The sequence below is a fragment of the Mesitornis unicolor genome, unplaced genomic scaffold (genome assembly GCF_000695765.1).
Source record: "Mesitornis unicolor isolate BGI_N332 unplaced genomic scaffold, ASM69576v1 scaffold24370, whole genome shotgun sequence".
Lineage (NCBI taxonomy): Eukaryota > Metazoa > Chordata > Aves > Mesitornithiformes > Mesitornithidae > Mesitornis > Mesitornis unicolor.
The window spans coordinates 1-18927 of record NW_010159283.1 but is presented as its reverse complement, the minus strand read 5'-3'; the positions used below and the strand labels follow the sequence as shown (position 1 = coordinate 18927).

The following is an 18927-nucleotide window of genomic DNA, read 5'->3' as shown; positions in this document are numbered from 1 at the left end:
ATTCCTGTTTAGAGCTCTATAACCGTTATCTGGAACTGTTGTAAGGAAAAAATAATACAGCAGCAAAACCAAGACAAACAACAAAAAAAACCCAACAGAAACCCCCAAAACACCAAAAAAAAGAAACCCACCTCCCTCTGCAAAAAAACCCCAACTAAAACAACATTAAAAAACCTCCATGAATTATTAAAAAAAAATTCTGTGTATATTAATATTCATACTTATAGAGGACAATGAGGGGTTTGTAAATCCTTGGAGAATGGATAATTTTGTTAGAATAAATCTAAGCTGTTTACTTGTGCATATCTGGAGTGCTGGTTTCCCTAAGTATGAAAAGCAGGTAATTGCAAATCCTACCTCCATTGGGATGCTTTTAGATTGTGTTCATTAACATCTTTTTAAATCCTTAAAATCGAAAGCATTCATCAATGTAGAAAACATTACAGTAAATAATACCCTGCTCGTCTGTACTCACAACTCTGATTAGACAAGAAAACATAACTGCCAAACAAACCACAATATTTCAGGTATCTAATCAGGACCCCTGTTCTTGCTGATCACACCGATTCACCTCCTGACCAAAACCAAGAATTCCATGCACAGCAGGAAAGAAAATAAGAAACATCAACCTAAAATCCTAAACCTATGTTTGATTTTTTAATTGCTGTTTCTCAGGACCCTAACAGCTGCTGATGACAAGTGAGAAGGCAATTACTGCATGATCAGTATTTGAAGTAAGCAAAACACCAAACTAATTAACTAATTAAATGCCACACTATCCGTTAGCTACAGGTTTTAAGGCACTCTGTGTTTTATAAAAGCTCTGTAACAGCAAAAAAGTATTTTTATTATTCCTTTGGACCAACATATCTACAATTTTCAATAATTCGGCAGGACACATCCCATTGCCCTGATGTTCCAGTTCACTGTAGAAGAGATATGAAGTGGTGTAATCAGTGGGCTTTAATTAGAAGTAAGCTCCAGTGAAATGCTGCAGTTTCACATTGAATTCCCATTAGCTTCCGACTACTTTTATCATCGTTATCAGTACTGAAGTGAACACCAAAGAGCGGGTATCTGATGTGTGAGATGCTGCCATGATTTTCCACCTCTTTTAATTGGACCCCATGACAGTCTTCCTCTTTGGCTGGAAGACCTCACCTTGAACATCAAGTGTAGCCATCACTTTAGTGCCTTCAGCTTCACAAGAATAGATGCCAGTGTCTTCTGGTACCGTAGGTTTAATTTTTAGCGTGCTCACATTCCAGTCCTGAATGATAATCACTCGCTGCCCATCTGCATGTATTTCCTGATCATTTTTCTTCCATATGGCGTGTACTGGCCTAGAATATTGGCATATGAACTCTGCTGTGCCATCTTCATCAACAGTTATATCCTGCATGGGACTGACCACTTCAATGGTTGGATCTGTTAACCAACACGTCAGGAAGGACATGCATTAGTGGATCCTCATGGAAATGGCAATTTAGAGATTTTTTTTGACAAGCACAGAGGCTGTGGGAAGCAAGCAGAGTGACAGTGCAAGCGGGGAGCTGCTGGGCATACTGGGGATTAGCAGTTTAGTCTGTGCTTGTGTCAGCATCAAGCAGGGTTGAAGCAAAACTCCTCCCTGGCAGTGTTCAAGGCCAGGTTGGACGGGGCTTTGAGCAGCCTGGGCTGGTGGGAGGTGTCCCTGCCCATGGCAGGGGTTGGACTGGATGAGCTTTAAGGTCCCTTCCTACCCAAACCATTCTGTGATAACTATTAGACTATAACTACCACACTGGAAAATGGGCCACCAGCAATTAAGGCCCATTGTGAATGTGAATTCCTGTGCAGAACACCTGCTAGGAGTCTCTCCAGGTTTGGTTTTCCTCCCAGCATTGCTGAAAGCCTCTAGACTGGGAAGCACTGGATGTGAAGCACTTCTGCTTCCCAGAACATGGCAGGAGCATAAGTCTCAGACAGAGAAGTGCAACGGACAGGCAGCCATGAGTGGTTCTTCATAGCACTCAACCTTACAGCAACAGGAAAATGCCACAAACCCTACTGGAGGCTCCTTGTATGAGTTAACTGCAAGCATTCTTCAGAAAGAAATGCAATACTCAGATGCGAATACTTTCTTTAAAAATGCTAGTTCTGCTTTCTGGGAGGCAGCTGTGGAACACAGCAGATGTATCTAACCTCAAAATACTGTGAGCTTCCAAAAACAGCCAAGGAATCCCTTCTGAGATGTCAAATTGGACCACTTGCGATATATACGCTAAACAGAAAAACCTCAGTGAAGTCTGAAAATTGAAGTCTCTCTGCAACATCCTTCTCAGCAGAACTATGTCAACTCCCCCCAAAAACTGATAGGGGACATAAAAATGTGACAGTCAAAGAAAGCTGATCTATGTCGTTAATTTTAAATAGATCACAAGAATAAACTACACTGGGCCTCTGTCTGGAATGCTCCTCTTGAAAATGGCGCATCACGTTGAGGATTTAGGATGCTGCTGGCAGACCTTGGGAAGCAACGATCGTTTTGCAAATGTCTTTTGGAAAGCTGCTGCAAGGCTTGATCCTGCTCTCTAAGGCTCCCTTTACCACTCCATCTGTCTGTGTGTGTGTCTACAGAGAAGAGGCATCAATGGCAGATCATGGAGATGTTTTGGTTACACCAGGGCTGAAGAAGCAAGAAGGTATTTGTGCAGATGGGGAGTACACTGCCATCCTCCTTCATAAGATGAGGGCATGTGCTCCTCGCAGCAAATGTCACCTGTGGTCTTGGAGAAGGGAAGTGTCCTGGTTCCACTGCCCCATTGCTCTTTGCCACTGCTGGCCTTATTCAACCATGCACAATGGCAGAAAGCTCCTTGGGATTTAGGAGATAACGTGTACCTTGGGCCTGGCATTCTCACCATGCCCAAGGAGGTCAGAAGAAGACGGCATCTCCTTCAACCTTTTCCTTTTCCCGTTGCCTGTATGTGAAGATGCTGCCATGCTGGGCCACTGAATGAGTGCAGCCATAGGGCAATGACATCGTGAAGGCCCAAAAAGAAAAGCTATGATAAGATCTCACGTCTAACAAAATATACCCAGTTACAAGCATGCCTTACATCAGGAGGATGGGGCACATGGAAGAGAGAGAAAGACAACTTGTTTCTTGATGGAGAACAAGCTGGATAGACTGAAATATGGCTACTGTGAAGACAGATCCAGTTTTAGATTTCTGAACAAAATAAAGTACATGAAATTGCCTGTTAATACAAGCACAGTTAGAATTTTACTACTGTTTTACTTTCTTATTTAGTCAAGTGTTCTCGAGCAGGGTGTAACTGGGGTGTTTTTTAAATACCTTTCTCATCCTAATCCAATTATAGTCATATACTACTGTGGTTCAGGTTCACATTACCTGCCTTAATAGAAGCACAACAATGCTGTGATTCTGAGAAGTGAAGACTTCTCAGGAGCCCTATATTTAACTGAGTAGAATATCTAATGATGCATTTCTTTTTAATTTATGTTTTAGGCCCACTGGATATCTTTGCCTACAGAGCTCAGAACCGGGTCTTGTCTCTGAAAATACGAAACTCAAAATTGATACAAATGGACACAGAATTTGTGGGGTTTGCACACTATGTTGTTGCTGCATCATTCTGATGTTAGGAAGAAGTGATTTGGCATTTTATTTTTGCAGAGTTGAATTTTTTGAATGTACAAGGGACGCATTATAAAGAGAAGAAGACATAATTCGCTGACTACAATTGCATATCGTAGATCATTCCTGTCATGATAGACAGATATAGTGTGGGGGTTGATATTAATAAAGAACTCCTTACTTTTTATATCTCCACATATACAAATCTCTTTTCCAAGCAAGAATACATATTGCTTTTGTCTGAAAAATAACAACCTTTCCCAATGGTTTTAAAAGGATTGGATGTGAAGGCGCTTGCTTCATCAAGTCTGGAGCTCAGTGTTATTTGCGGCTTGTGGCTACCCTTACCAAACAAGAAAAATATTTATTGAACAGACCACAAAGCTTTTATAGTGCAGTGATGACCATTACTATTCTGGCAGTCAACAAATGAGGTGGTCACTTCTTATCACCACTCATTTTGTCACTGTTTTGACCCAATGTCACCTACCCTTTGACTTCCAGAAAGAGCTCTGGAGCTGAGAATATAACAGCTCAAAGTCTTGTCCTGAGAATATACAGAGCTCTGCACCAGTTGCCTAACTATGGAGCAGCACAGTGGTAATTTTGTGAATTTACAGCTACAGCGTATTTTGTGTTATTATAAAAAGAGTTGAAGGGGGGAATTATGAAAAAAATCAGGCGCTACCACAGTGATTGATGTTGAACTCTACTTAGATCCCAGGTGAGAGCAGCAGCCCTGACCCTGCAACCCTTTCTCACCTGAACCATTCCAAAAAATTGATGTGGTTGTACCTGTAAGATTTCTGACATAAGTATGGGTGACTTGCAGAGGTGGAGGGTTGCAGGACACAGAAGAACTGTGAAGGGATTTAGTAAGGGTAGCCAGAAAGGCAGAAGCACTAGCGCACTGAGCAAGTCCAGAGGTGGCCACGTGTGTCTTTCTGGCAGTGAAATACCTTTGACTAATAATTTAGCAGAAGATATAAGGGACCCAGCTCTGAAGGTGACTGTGCCTGAGTCATGGCAGGCCACGTCATTGAGGGTTAAAGTGTGGATCATCCCGTCCTGCTCAGAGATTTCAGTCACAAAGTTGTTGTGAAGGGGAGATCCATCGAGCCACCACTGCACGTTCTTCACGCCCGGGTACGAGAGCTCGCAGGTGAACGTGGCCGACTCACCCACAAAGACGTCTGTGTTCTTTAAACCAGAAACTATCACTGCTGCTTCTTCTGTATAACAGAGTGAGAGAAGGTGCCAAAGAAACACAAAAGCATAAACATACTCATGTCTCTTCCTGCAGAACTAGCCCAAATGACACTGCAAGTTGTCCAGGACAGCTAGACTTGTGATGCTGTTCCGGGGAAAAAAAGAGCTTAAATTTTCTTTAAGGGATTAAGGCATCACCTTCCATCCTTCACCTGCTTTGCATTTGTGTCTGCAAATGCTGTTTAATTGGGAGGAATCTCTACTCCATGACCAGGTTATGACGTGCTCTCCCGTGCGTTACAACCACCTACACTGACATTGTATGAGGTGGGAGGCAGAGAGGTAGCTTAAGTTTTAAAAATTTTCTTACAATCCTTTAAAAGAATAATAAGAGTATCAATGATAGAAGCTGTAATCAGCAATAACAAGAAGTTCAGTATTTTTTGCAACCACTGCTCCAAGCAAATGGATTTTCAGCAGTACCACCATTTGCTATGGTACACAGTAGGGTCGGTACTTTGAATTTCTATAAATTATAAACATTAGTCCAAGCTCTTACTCTGGATGTAAGAGTTTATATCATCACTGAAATCAGAAAAGAAATGATTGGACTTTCAGCTGTTTGCATCTGAGACAAGTTTGGCCAATTACTGCCAAAGATTTTGGAATAAGAAATCCAGGCAGCAAAATCAGGGCGTTTCCACCCCATTTCACCGTACCTTGCACATACACTGAACCTGTGGTGATCTCGTCGCCAGTGCTACAGGTATAATCGCCGCAGTCATCAGGCTCTACACCGTGGATGATCAGCTCAGCAACGCTGCCTTTCAGCTTCATCTCGTACTTGTCGCTGGGTTGAATGACCACTCCTCCTTTTCTCCACTCAATGGGGGCTTCCGGCTTGGAGATCTCACAGCGCAGGACGGCCGTTCCCCCTTCTTCAGACTCAACGTTTTTCAGCTCTTCTTTAAACAACACGGGTAGCACTGCGGTGGAGAGGCAACTGCATCAGTGACAGTGCTCAGAGGTGAGAAACTTGCTTGCAACTTCTCCGGCTTGGCTGTTTCCATCTTTCTGAAGCACAACTTGGCTGCTGGCAACGCCAAGCCCAGAGCAGGACTTTGAGTTGTGCCATAGCCACACATCCATGGGAATCAGGTGCTGATACATTGAGAGTGCCCATTGCTGCTACATAAATGATTGCCATAGGTCACAGGACCTGTAAGGGGCTTCATGTGGGCATACACACAATATTCAAAGTAAGCTGTTGGAGGCACAGCAGTACCAATCAGCATTTGGCCATTTAATTGCTGAAAACACACGCTCCGAATTGGAGCTGGTTATGGAGGCAAAACTCAAGATCTGGAATGGGCTGCCCAGAGAGGTACTTGAGTCCCCATCCCTGGAGGTGTTTAAAAGAAGAGTAGATGTCGTGCTTAGGGACATCATCTAGTGATGGACCTAGGGCTGGTTTGATGGTTGGACTTGATGATCTTAAGGGTCTTTTCCAACTAAAACCATTCTATGATCTAAAACCATAATCTTGATGCTTTAAAATTAACCTAATTACGAAAAGAATATGTAAAAGTATAAAATGAGTCAAATGGTAAGATCCAAAATGATAGCTGCTAGGAAAAAAAGCCATAAATTGGGCTGCTCAGATTGTGTTTAAAATGGTCCTTTCTAGGTTTGGTGAAATACTCACATTTCTTATTGTCAGGGAGCAGGCAAGCTTTCTAAATGCTCTTATACATACCCTCCATTAGCAGCAGCTGCAGTTTTGCTCCCAGTTCTCACAGAGAGATCGAAATTGCAAGTGCAGAAATAGAATTGGGTTTAAAAGGCACCTTCTTTGAGGAACAGATTGCAGATCAAACCCTTTCCTGTAGTTGTAAATCACAGATCCAGAGCGTTGATGATAATTCAGTGATAAAAAATCCCTTATCACCCCTGTGGAGGTCAACCACATCCATCAGTTCTCAGCCTCCAAGCAAAGTTTCTCTTACCTTTGACTTGCAATGATGCCGTGGTCTGCTGGTCCCCTGAGTCGCAGGTGTAATCGCCAGCATCCCGAGCCTCAGCATCGTAGATGAAGAGCTCAACCTGTGTCCCCTCCTGATGGATCTCATATTTGTCACTTGGCTGCAGCACCTTATCTCCTTTCCTCCACTCCACGGCTGCGTTGGGTCTCGTCAGCTCGCAGCGCAGCACGGCCGTGCGCCCTTCCTCCACCTCCTCGTTTTTCAGCCAGTGTTTGAAAAGCACGGGCAGGGCTTGAAAGGGGAGAATGGCGCCGAGAGGAAAAACAGGTGAGGGAAAAATAGAAAATGGAGGAGTGCTTTATTTTTAAGGTACTGATAGTGCCATTTGTGAAGTTCATGCACAATTCTGGCTGCATTTACCTAAGGAGACCTGTGAGGGGCAGGGATGTCAAGGTGTAAGCCAGATATAGGAGGAGGAAGAGGAGTTAACCAGCAGGAAAGAATTCAGTTCTACAATAGCTGCCTTTCTTTCCTCATATCCTAGACTTCTTTTCACAAAGAATTCCCAACTGACTTTAATTATTTCTGAAACCTGGAGAGTTTTTCATCCCCAAAATAAAACCACAGAGTGGGATAAAAGTACTCAAAGAATACCCACCAGACCCGAGGCTGCACCATTTTAAGAACAACTTAAGATCATGCAGCCAGGGGTTAATTACAGAATAATTAAGGCTGAAGGGACCCCTGCAGGTCTTCCACAGATGGAAATTACTCTGCCACAAGACAGCAACAAGGTCCTTCCTCAACCATCTCCTCCCCAGGTTGAACAAACCCAGCTACCCAAACCTCTCCTTATACTTCATGGGCTACAGCCCCATGACAAACTTGGTGGCTAATGCTGCACTTGCTCCACTACCTCAATGCCCATCTTGCATCCAAAAATTGACATGCACACCTCTGACCACTGCTGAGCAAAGAGGAAACCATACCTTTCACCTCTAGTCGGGCAGTGGTCTTCTCATCAGCTGTGTGGCAGCTGTACTCCCCTGAGTCTGCACGGTTCAAGTCATGAATGGTCAACGTGTGCACGGTCCCCTCCTGTTTGATGCTGCACTTCTGGCTGGAGCGGATGACGGATGTGCCTTTCTTCCACTCAACCGGGACATCAGGCTTGGACACCTCGCAGGACAAGTGAGCTGTGCCACCCTCCTGCAGCTCCAAGCTGTGGAGAGCCTTTACAAAGGCAACTGGAGCAACTGTGGGAAAGAGGGTATCAACACTGCTGCAACTGCCTGATCTGGCGTTGCCCCCAGATCAGAACTGGGTGCCTATAGGTACATTGTGAACCAGATCACAGAGGAAAAAACAAGATAAGGTACTGGAATCACAGAATCACAGAATGGTTTGGGTCGGAAGGGACCTTAAAGCTCATCCAGTCCAACCCCTGCCATGAGGGGGTCACCTCCCACCAGCCCGGGCTGCTCAAAGCCCCATCCAACCTGGCCGTGGACACTGCCAGGGAGGGGGCATCCACAGCTTCCCTGGGCAACTTGGGCCAGTGTCTCACCACCCATTCTAATATCTAGCCTAAATCTCCCCTTTTCCAGTTTAAAACCGTTACCCCTTGTCGTATCACTACCTGCCCTTCTGAAAAGTCCCTCCCCAGCTTTTCTGCAGGACCCCTTCAGGAACTGAATACTGACATGGCCCATCTTTCAGAATCATTCTATAGAACTTAGTGGAAGTTTTTGCAGAGGTTTTGGACAGTTTCTGGAAGGTTTTTTTTTTTAGAGGTTTTGGATCTTTTTTTGGAGTAGATATGACCTAAAAACTTCGTAAGTATGGGGTTAGTTCAGAGCATCTTCTTGGCATTCTTCAGCACTGATGCTGACATATCTTAGCTGCTTGTCTTATGATAAGTTGAATGGTCCTGCTTCACTCCATGGACTGTAAAAAAAGGACTGAAATGACTAGCTCAGATGTACACATTTATCTCTTAAATGCCTAAATTAGGTAAACCAAATTTCCCAAGATTTCCAGAGACCTCTCCTCTCTACATAAACCTCTCCAGAAGCTAAAGCAATATTGACAGTGCTTACCAGCACCTTCTAAATCCCTCTTCCTGGGAGGCTGCTCACCTTGGACCATTAGCTGTGCTGCTGAGGAATGCTCCCCGACTTTAAAACTGATGGACCCACAGTCTTCCAGTGTCACCTTCCTCAGGATCAAAGTGTGACGTGTCCCTTGGACTTTGATCTCATTCATCTCATTGGATTGCAGGGGAACATCCCCCAGGAACCACTGAGCATCCTGAGCTGTTTCCCGGGACAGCCTGCATTCAAACACCGCGTCTTCACCTTCATGCAAAGTGATGTCCTTCAGTGCCTCCACTATGGTTGCTGCTGGTTCTTTATGGAAAGGTCAACAGAGTTTGTTACGTACTTTCAAGTGATGTTTTCTGGGTTAAATATTTTGTTACGCTCTTTCTTGACAGTACTACATTATTTGAATCACAAAGTCATTAAGGTTGGAAGAGACATCTAAGATCATTGAGTCCAATCGTTGAAAGAACAACCACAAAGCACTGAGCACTAAATATATGAAAATGTACATACATGAGCATGTAGTAATATGTTAGATTCTTACAGATGCATTATGCATGTATGGTTGCATATATATTATGCACATATATATGACAGTCTATAAAGTATGCATGTTATACTGTATTGTGCATATAATAAATATAACCTATATATTTATAATGCAATGTATTGTGAAAACATTGCCAACAGATTTTAGTCAGTGACGCTAACACTAAACCACAGAATCATTGACTAAAGGCCTATTTTTCACTCCCAATAATACAATAAAATAGCTGGCCAGTTCTTATCCCTCTGAAATCATGCTTGTCTCTGAGACCCTCATGATAGTCATTGGGCACAGGCCAATGTCAAGCTGTCAAATTACTTAACCATGTGCCCCCGCCACGGTACCAAGCTCTGTTCAGCTCTTCCCCACGCCAAGCCCCACCTTTCACGAGCACAGCTGCAGTGGTTTGCTGGTCCCCTGTGTCGCACGTGTACTCCCCAGCATCGGCTCCGCTCAGGTTGCAGATGGTCAGCTCAGTCACGGAGCCAGCTTGACGCATCTTGTATTTGTCACTTGGTCGCAGCACCGTCCCGGCCTTCTTCCACTTCACAGAGGCATTTGATTTTGAGATTTCACAGCTCAGAGTAACGGTGCCGCCTTCTTCAGCTTGCTGGTTCTGGAGTGGTTGTGTGAAGGTTACTGGCAAAGCTAAACCGAGATAAATCAGAGGAAAAAAAAGGTTTCATTGTTGACAGTGTCACTAAGTCTTGCATTTAATGAAACTGGTGCCATTCCGAATTTGGTTCAAACTCCAAAATTACTTTAAGACTCTAACGAGGAATGACATAAAGTGCTGGATTTCCAGGAGCATTAAGCACACTGCACTCCCTAAGAGTCACTGGGCACCACACACATCAATCACCTCTGGGAATATATTCCTTCTTACACAGGAGTGGTCATGGACATGGGCTTTTGAGTATCTAAATGCTGTATCTCCAAATGGGTATGAAAGGCACAGCTCAAAAAACTACACCTAATAATCAAAGTTCCTGGGTATTTGGGAGGGCGCATGGAGAAACACCATTATAAAATGCCCCTCATTTGAAAACTGGACCTAGAAGAGAGATGAACTCTGGACGTCTCTGCACTGATGTGTACCACTGATGGGTCAAGATGGAGTTTTAGTGGGTTGATTTACGTCATTTACAGGCTTCATCTCATACTTGTTGCTAGCTTGGAGCAAGACTGACCCTTTTCTCCACCTCACTGGTGCATCATGTTTGGAGAGCTGGGCATGAAGGGTGACCACAGAGCCTTCCTCAGCTTCCTGGTTTTGGAGGTTTTATTCAAAGAGTGCTGGAATGGCTGAGACCACAAATAGAGACACAAACGGACAGCCACCATCACAGGATCTGCTTACAGTACAGATATTCTGGTATCACTGGATCCTGAAGTTAGTGTGATAGAAGACAAGTGCGTGCCCTTCATGGGAGACCCCTCAAGGGGTATTTCCAAAGATGGCATTTCACAAGAAAGCCCTGGCTCCTCTTTATTTTTGCTGATCTTGCATATCAGGAAAAGTTACCTTAAGATTGTATTAATATCAGAGTAGATCTTAAAAGATTGACATATTGGCACATTACACCTATTTTTCAGACCCCAGGCACTGCAAGTATTCAGGTGCCTTGCCCATCAGCTGGGTTGAGCACCCATTTAAGTTTGAGCACTCTGACTCTTGAGCACCATTTTCCCAGGTGCAACTACAGTTCAAAGGATGGTTAAGCACCAAAATTGGTCTCATTTTAATTTTAGCTCCAGCCTTGGTTTTCTGAGTGACCAGAAAGAGTCTTTTGGGTCTAGGACCATGGAAGCAGTTGCTTCACTTGGGTCCCTCCATGTTCATTGCTCAGGACATCACAGGATTTTACTTCTGAAAGCAAAAGGACTCAGCTGCCTTATGCCAGCAAAGTGCATCTGGAGTCAAGGGCAGCAGATAAAACCTAAGTCCTAAGCTAAGGAAGTGGAACAAGTTTCTCATCTTAAAAAATAAAAACTAAAAAAAAATTTAAAAGGCAAAAAAAAAAAAGCCCCAAAAAATCAACCTAAACAACCTACCTTTAACAGTTACAGTGGCTGTGGTTTGTTCATTTCCATTATCACAGGTGTATTTGCCAGAGTCTTCGGGTTTTAAGTGATGAATCTTTAAAGTATGGATTGTTCCCTCCTGCCTGATTTCGTACTTGGAGCTCTGGGAAATGACCTGGGCACCCTTCTTCCACTTCACTGCCACATTGGGCTGGGACAGCTCGCAGCGGAGGACGGCTGTTTCTTCTTCCTGCAGTTCTGTGCTCTGTAATTTCTCCTTAAAGACTGGAGGTGGCACTGAAATGACAAACACAGCAAAGGCATTTACAAGATAAAGTCATCTTTATCTTGTTCACTTGCAGTGTTAAAGCTACAGCTGAGCAGTTAAGTATTAAAAAAAATAATTTAATTTATGTGGTATATATTGGGAAGTTAAAACAAGCGAACAGGTTTTGGATGAAATGCACTCACAAATATTTGTTACTGAAGTACTGATCAAAACCAGATGTTTTAACTGGTTCAGGTGAGATGGGGACTTTGACCAGAACAACAGCTTCAAAGAGGGAAGGAGAAGGATGTTTGACTGAGAATTTATTCAGAAGAGTCTTTAGAGAAATAAAGGCTCCAAAGAATAAAAAGCAAAATGGAAGTGGAAGCAATGAAAATTACAGATCTGTCGATCCATCTACTGGAGCTAACCCAGTAATTTCTCTAGAAACCAATTAGCTTCAGGATCCTGGTGACATATCCACTGCCTATCCATGGTGACAACAGCCTGTGAGACCACATCACCACCGTCATGTATGCTCAGATGCACAAGCTCCTTACTAATATGAGACAACCAGGGATGAATGATGGCCTTGAATATACCATTAGCATAAGCAAAATGTCACCTGTTGTCACCAATCCTGTTCCTTTTCCACATCACAGAGAGTCCTCACCTTTTACTGTGAGCTCTGCTTTCGAAGTGTAGGGTCCCACTCGGAAAGTGATGGTGCCAATGTCCTGTTCCGTCACCTTCCTTAATGTCAGGGTGTGAATCTTTCCTTTTTCCACCGAGATCTCATTCATTTCGTTGTTTTGCAGAGCAACATCCTGCAGCTTCCATTCAACGTCCCTTGCGTTCTCGTGAGAAACCTGGCACCGAAACGTGACGTCGTCCCCTTCAGACACCACCATGTCCTTTAGGCCGCTCACGATGGTCACGTCAGGCTCTGCAAACAGTCCATCAGTAGTCAAGCCATAGAAGGGAAAACATGGATAAAAATCACAGAATCATCAAATAACATAGGATGGAGTAGACTTCTGGAGGTCTAACCACTGCTCAAAGCAGGGCCAGCTTTTAGCGGGTTGCTCAGCCCCCAAATCCCATGTTTTGAACTCCGCTGCTTTCAGCACATTTGGTAACATGGCCAGTATCTTCCAGTTTGTGGGTTTAGCACTTGCCCTTTCTCAGAGATACGTTGTATACCGATTTTTTTTTTAGTTACATGTTTGATACTGTAATTGGGTGAATAAGGCATGAATGAATCTTTCACGAGTTTTCTAGTTTGTTACATTTGCACCTAGAAATCTTCACAGAAACATTAAAACCTGATCCCCTCTGCTGTCTTTTTGCAAACAGAATTGCGTGTGCTCCTTGCTGGCACTCCAAACTGGCTGGAGACCTGGTGGGCTCTGTGCTCTCAGCAGGATTTACTGGATTAGCATGAACACAGGGTATCTGCACTTTGGTTTGCTTGAGTCCTGCTTCTGCGAGAGCTGGGCACCTGCAGATCTGTGCAAAGACCATACACTCAGCCTGCAACAGGCAGAAGCTGTATGTACTCCAAAATCTGCTGGGGAATGCCAAAAGAGCAGTGCAATCTTCATCTGAGCAAACACAGGACATCTCCATACAACCGAGGTTGCCATCTGCACTCAAAACGTTGCAGCTGGGCATAACGCACAGAGCATCTCTAATATTGAGTAGCCTGTAGAGATGCCAGCGGTGGTTGTTCCACGCTCGTGGTCCAACCTGAGAGCAAGCTCTGTCTGCAATGACGTTAAGGCCAGATGCAGCTGCTGTGTGACTGGAGGCTGGGGTCGGGCCATCTGTTCACTCACATGCACATGATGTCAAGCAAATATTTCAAGCTATGAGTCAAAAATCACTTATCCTTATCCTCTCCTGTCCACCAAGTGAATCTTTGCTTCAGCGCATTCATTGACCATAAGATTTTTGTTTCATCACAATTGTTTCTCACAATTATGTTGCAAAACCTTAGCATCCTAAAGTGAAAATCCCCTTGCCCCGATAAATGGGTCTTGCCTTTCACGGTCAGTTTTGCAGAGCTCATCTCATCTCCAGCCTTGCAGGAATACTCCCCAGCATCACCGGGCTCCAGATGATGAACACGCAGCTCACAGAGGGTGCCGTCCTGCCACATCTCGTACTTGGAGCTTGACTGAAGGACGACCCCATCTTTCCTCCACTCCACTTGGGCTTTGCTAATGGAGATCTCGCAGCGCAGTCTGGCTGTTCCTCCCACCTCCACTTCTTCATTCTTCAGCTGCTGTTTCAGCCGGGGTTTGATGGCTGCAAAGGGAAAGCAATTAATGCATGATTCATTAGCTTGAATGTCAGGTCTGGACAACTCAACACAGTGCACCTGGGGTTGGATGCTCCAGAACAAATTTGCATTAAGTGGTTATACTATAATAACAACTCTTTTTTACTCTATAAACAGATCTATGTTCTGTATATCCAGACAAGAAGAAGATCAGAAGATTCCTCAAATACATTCGTTTCCCATCAAGTCAAAGGTATCCACATGATACCTTTTATATGTTTGCCCTGGATACTGGGAAGTCCCACACACATAAAGAGCTTTACTAAAAAAAAATCTGGTCCTTTCTGATTAAAGTTATTGTAAATCTGTTCATTTCTATAGAAATTATTTTTACTTCCAACACCATAAATGATGCAAAGCTTTAAAACTCATCTCTGATTTCTCCGCTATCTTTTCAAGACCCATTACCATGAACAGTGAGTCATTCCAGACAATGCACACACATGCAGGCTACATTTATTCAAGCAGACCATGGAAAAGCTCAGACAACAGCTTCTCACTGATGAAAACAAGAAGGGAAATATCCATCACATGTGTGAGAGTGGTTGTGAAAGCAGGAATCTCAGTCCTTGTGGCTCTTCTGCCTAAACCCTATAGTGATAGGGGTAAAGCAAGCACAAGGCTCTTTCACTCATAGTTGATGCAGTGGCTGCTCCGTGGGTCAGGTTCAGCCAAGAGGTTGTAGTTTGAAAGGTTGTGGCTTAGGTCAAAGCCACAGGGTGCACACAACAGACTGAGACAACCACAGACATTTCACAGACAGTGATTAATCACAGACATCGTTCCTGGCTTGTTTAAACACGGCATTCTCAGGGTCTTCATGGGAAGGTATGACAAAAGTTGAAAACAGAAGATTTTTTTTAAATGCTTTTTTAAATTACCTATGATTACTTATTGAGTCAACTGAGCCACCAATGAACACAAAGTGCCAAAAATAAAGATCTATTTGAATTTCAAAATACCCATGATGAAGTTTCTTGCTCTTATCAGCATCAAAATGACTCAATACACTGTACACTGCTTTCCAGGCTTAAATAGCCATTCTACAAATCCCGTCTCGTAAGATCCACTTTTCTGTATTCTGGGTTATGACTGGGCACCTGCTTTCCTCTTTATCTTAACTTTTGGGATACTTTATCCATCAGTGAATAACATAACATCATCCACACGATTTCACAAATCCCTTTAATCCTCTTTTTGATGCAATGCTAACCATTCACTCTGAGGACTGCTGTGCTCTGCTGGTCTCCTGTATCACACGTGTAATCAGAGGCATCTTCTGGTTCTACGTTATGAATCACCAGCTCAGCTGTGCGACCACTTAATTTGATTTCATATTTGGCACATGGGAAGAGCTCCATGGTGCCTTTCCTCCACTCCACGGTTGCGTTACCCTTCGTCAGCTCACACTGGAATTTCACCGCAGCTCCTTCCTCTACCTCCTTGTCTTTGAGCTCTCTTTTGAAAAGAACTGGCAGAGCTAAAGGGGAAAAAAGAAGCAAGAGGAGCTTTTATTGAAACCTGAGTCAAGTCCTGGTTAACACAGTTAGACTCACACTTCGGAGAACAAGAGAGTGTGCTTTTCAAGTGCTGTATTCCCAGGCAGGATCCATCTTTTCTAATTTGCCTGGAGCTACGAGGAGATCTTGCAGCCATCTACACTTAAGACATTGATTTCATTTGTTCCTTGACCCACATCCTTCCCAGGGTTGAATTCTTTCAATGAATTTATCCTTTAGTTCATCTAACAATCATCTCGAGAGTAAAGAAGTTCAAAACCCCATGACAGCCTTGGCAGATCAGGAAGGTCGTTGCCAATCTTCTTCCAGGATTTGGAAGAAAATCCCTTTTTCAGTACTTAAACCACATCACGTGAAATAGCCAGACATTATTTTAAAGCATTTATCTTTCTTTAATTTATCCCCAGCCTTAAAGCTAGAAAGTATTTCTTCTTCTAACTCAAAATTCAAACACAGCACTGGAAGACTAAAGTACCATCCTCTTCCATTCTCATTGGAAAAAAAGAAATCCTAGTATATCAGCTGAAAAGTATTGATAGGGGAAAAAATGGCGTGCTTAATATTCATATTCAAACTGTTGTTTTGCATGTTGGATGGACTCTGTTGCTTTAGGAGTCAGCTCACACCACCTACCTTTCACATTCAAAGAAGCCTTGGTTTCCTGATCCCCAGTATCACAGCTGTATTCTCCTGTATCTTCTAATTTCAGATTATGTATTAAGAGCTCTACCAGGCATTCCCTCTGCCTCATTTCGTATTTTTGGCTGGGCTGCAGCCCCACTCCTCCTTTCCTCCACTCCACTGCAGCGTTGGGTTTCGACAGCTCACAGCAGAATGTAGCTGTGCTTCCTTCCTCTGACTCCTTATTTTGTAAGGGTTGCTTAAAAGTAACAGGCAGTGCTGCAAAATTTGAGAGGGAAATGTTTTAAGAGTGTTTTAGTCCCAAAAGGACCCAATCCTACCATCATTCTTCAGAAATGGCCTATCCTAATGATCCCATAATCCTTGGGCTGCAAGTCTCTGCCTTGGTAGCATCTTTCATGAACCATTACATGAACCAAGAGCTGAGGACAGATGGCAAAGGTAGGAAAGATCTGGTCATAGAAAGTGGTCCATAGAATGGCCTGGTGTGTGACCTGAAGTAGTCAGATGTTCCTATAGAAGTGTCTCCATGCCAACTACGGCTGCTTTAGCCAAAGATCACTGGGATCACTGCTGTCTTTTACACAGACCCTTGTTCCTTCATAAAGGTCTGTGAGTTCGCAATATTAAAAGAAAAGTATTCTCCCCTCTTCCCCAAATAAAGCTGCTATCAGCATATAAAAGATCATCTTGGCCTTCAGAACGAAAGAAGAGGTAGTACAGTAAAAGATGACAATAAAGTGATAAATGAAAGAGGAAATTCAGATTTCAAGCAGTGTTGCTCTGGATGGTAGAAGGGGTGGAGGAAAACAGACACCGATGCAGTTGTCTGCAAAGTTTACACCTGAGGCTCCACACCTCAAGTAATAACAGAGCACATTCACATTGTAGAGAAACCTTTTATCCCCAGTTGTTGCATCTCTTATCCTCCCAGTCAGGCAATATGCCCAATTAGGCATCCCTCGTGTCTACCAAAGCAATCAACAAGCCAAAATAACCATCAGCCTGCCTGGCTTATTTTCTGTTATCCATTCCCATGTGTAGCCACACTCCCATGGGAAGGTTCATTGTATTTTGACATCGTGACAACATTTAATTGCTTTGATGCTGATTAATCTCTCCAGATACTGCAAGAAGAACCTTTTTAACTAGACCATGCTCAAGTAGAATATGTGTGCTAGCATGGACCAGCAGCAAAACAAATAAATAAATGACTGCAAAGAACACCGAGAGGTGCTCCTTTCACTTCGTCTCTATTGAGCCAAGGGTCAGTGGTCTGCCTACCATGCACGGTTACCACAGCCGTTGTCTGCTGATGTCCAGAGTCGCAGGTGTACTTTCCTGAATCATCCAGCTCTAAGTCATAAATGACCAATTCAGCAGTGGAGCCCTGCTGCTTCATCTCATATTTCAAACCAGGGTAGAGCGTGGTATCTCCTTTCCTCCACTCTACTGGAGCCTTGGGCTTGGTAAGCTCACACCTCAGCGTGACTGTACCACCTTCTTCTGCCTCGGTATTCTCAAGCTCTTGTTTGAAAAGTGCTGGTAGGGCTATAAAATAGAAATAATAACTTGCAACATACTACGGTTGGGGTTTGGGAAAGAGAAAGTAGAAAAAAGAATAAAAGCACCAAAAGAACTTTTCTGCAGATGTCTCTAAGCCTCAGTGCTCTAGATTCAAAGTACAAGGCTATTTCCCCAGAGAGGCAATAGGAATATCTGCACAACAAGAAGAAATTGATACAAGAAGTTATATTTGCCATGAGTTACGTACAAGCCTAATCTACTCTATGACCTAAAAATGGCAGAATCTTTTTCCTGCTATAAGAGTAGCCAACATGTTGCCCTGACCATGGAGGACACTCCATTCTGAAGGTCAGCAGGGAGTTGTAAGAGTTCAGCTTCCCTCTTCAGGAAGGCACTTGCGGAAGAGATTACTATTAAGTAACATACAGAAAAAGTGCATTTAGTTCTGCACTGCAATTCCCATTTTCAACCTGGTCACTCTGTTGGGCTGTACAGACCATCCTATCCTCAAAATCTTCATTAGGAATTGTAGCCAAGCCTTCTCCATAAGTGATACTAATCTACAGCTTTCTTTTCTGACTCTATTATAAATTCTTCCCTTCTTTGCCCTCTTTTTGAATTTTTTATTTTACCATTGACTGTCAAAGTAGCAGTTGACTGTTGATCTCCACACACACAGGTGTAATCTCCAGTGTCCTTCACATCCAGCTCATGGATAAGCAGCTTTGCAACAGCACCAGCCTGGCTCATTTTGTATTTGCTGCTGGCTTTGAGCACCTCCTGCCCTCTCTTCCACTCCACCTCAGCAGGTTTGCTCAGCTCGCAGTGCAGAGCTGCTGTCCCACCTTCCACACCTTCTACGTCCTTCAGGTCTTCTTTGAATTCTGGAGGCAATGCTGAAGAGTAAAAGAATTACCACAGAGTCAGTATTCCTAAAAAAGCAGCCGGATGAGGTCATGGGGAAGAGGATGCGTAGTGCACTACTGAGTCCAGCTCCAGGTCAGTGGAACACAAGGGAAAGGTCTCCCCCAACTTCACTAGAGTCTGTATCTGGGCAAGGAAAGTGAGAAGGAGGAGGACAAACACGACCAGGCTGCTCTTTTCCCAATGTTAACAGG

The 18927-nt window shown here is 43.7% G+C and overlaps 1 protein-coding gene across 1 annotated transcript; it reads right to left on the bottom strand.

Moving 5' to 3' along the window:
• Positions 1 to 1161: 1161 nt before the first annotated feature.
• LOC104542020 (obscurin-like) lies at positions 1162 to 18705 on the bottom strand (the record flags this gene model as incomplete). The annotated part of the gene is made up of 14 exons (XM_010186207.1): positions 1162 to 1428; positions 4603 to 4875; positions 5572 to 5838; positions 6859 to 7125; positions 7824 to 8090; positions 8973 to 9242; positions 9865 to 10131; positions 11539 to 11805; positions 12450 to 12722; positions 13820 to 14086; positions 15334 to 15600; positions 16274 to 16540; positions 17567 to 17833; positions 18442 to 18705. Coding segments are annotated over 14 exons (3750 nt in total), but the record flags the coding sequence as incomplete, so codon positions are not given.
• Between the last annotated feature and the right edge of the window lie 222 nt (positions 18706 to 18927).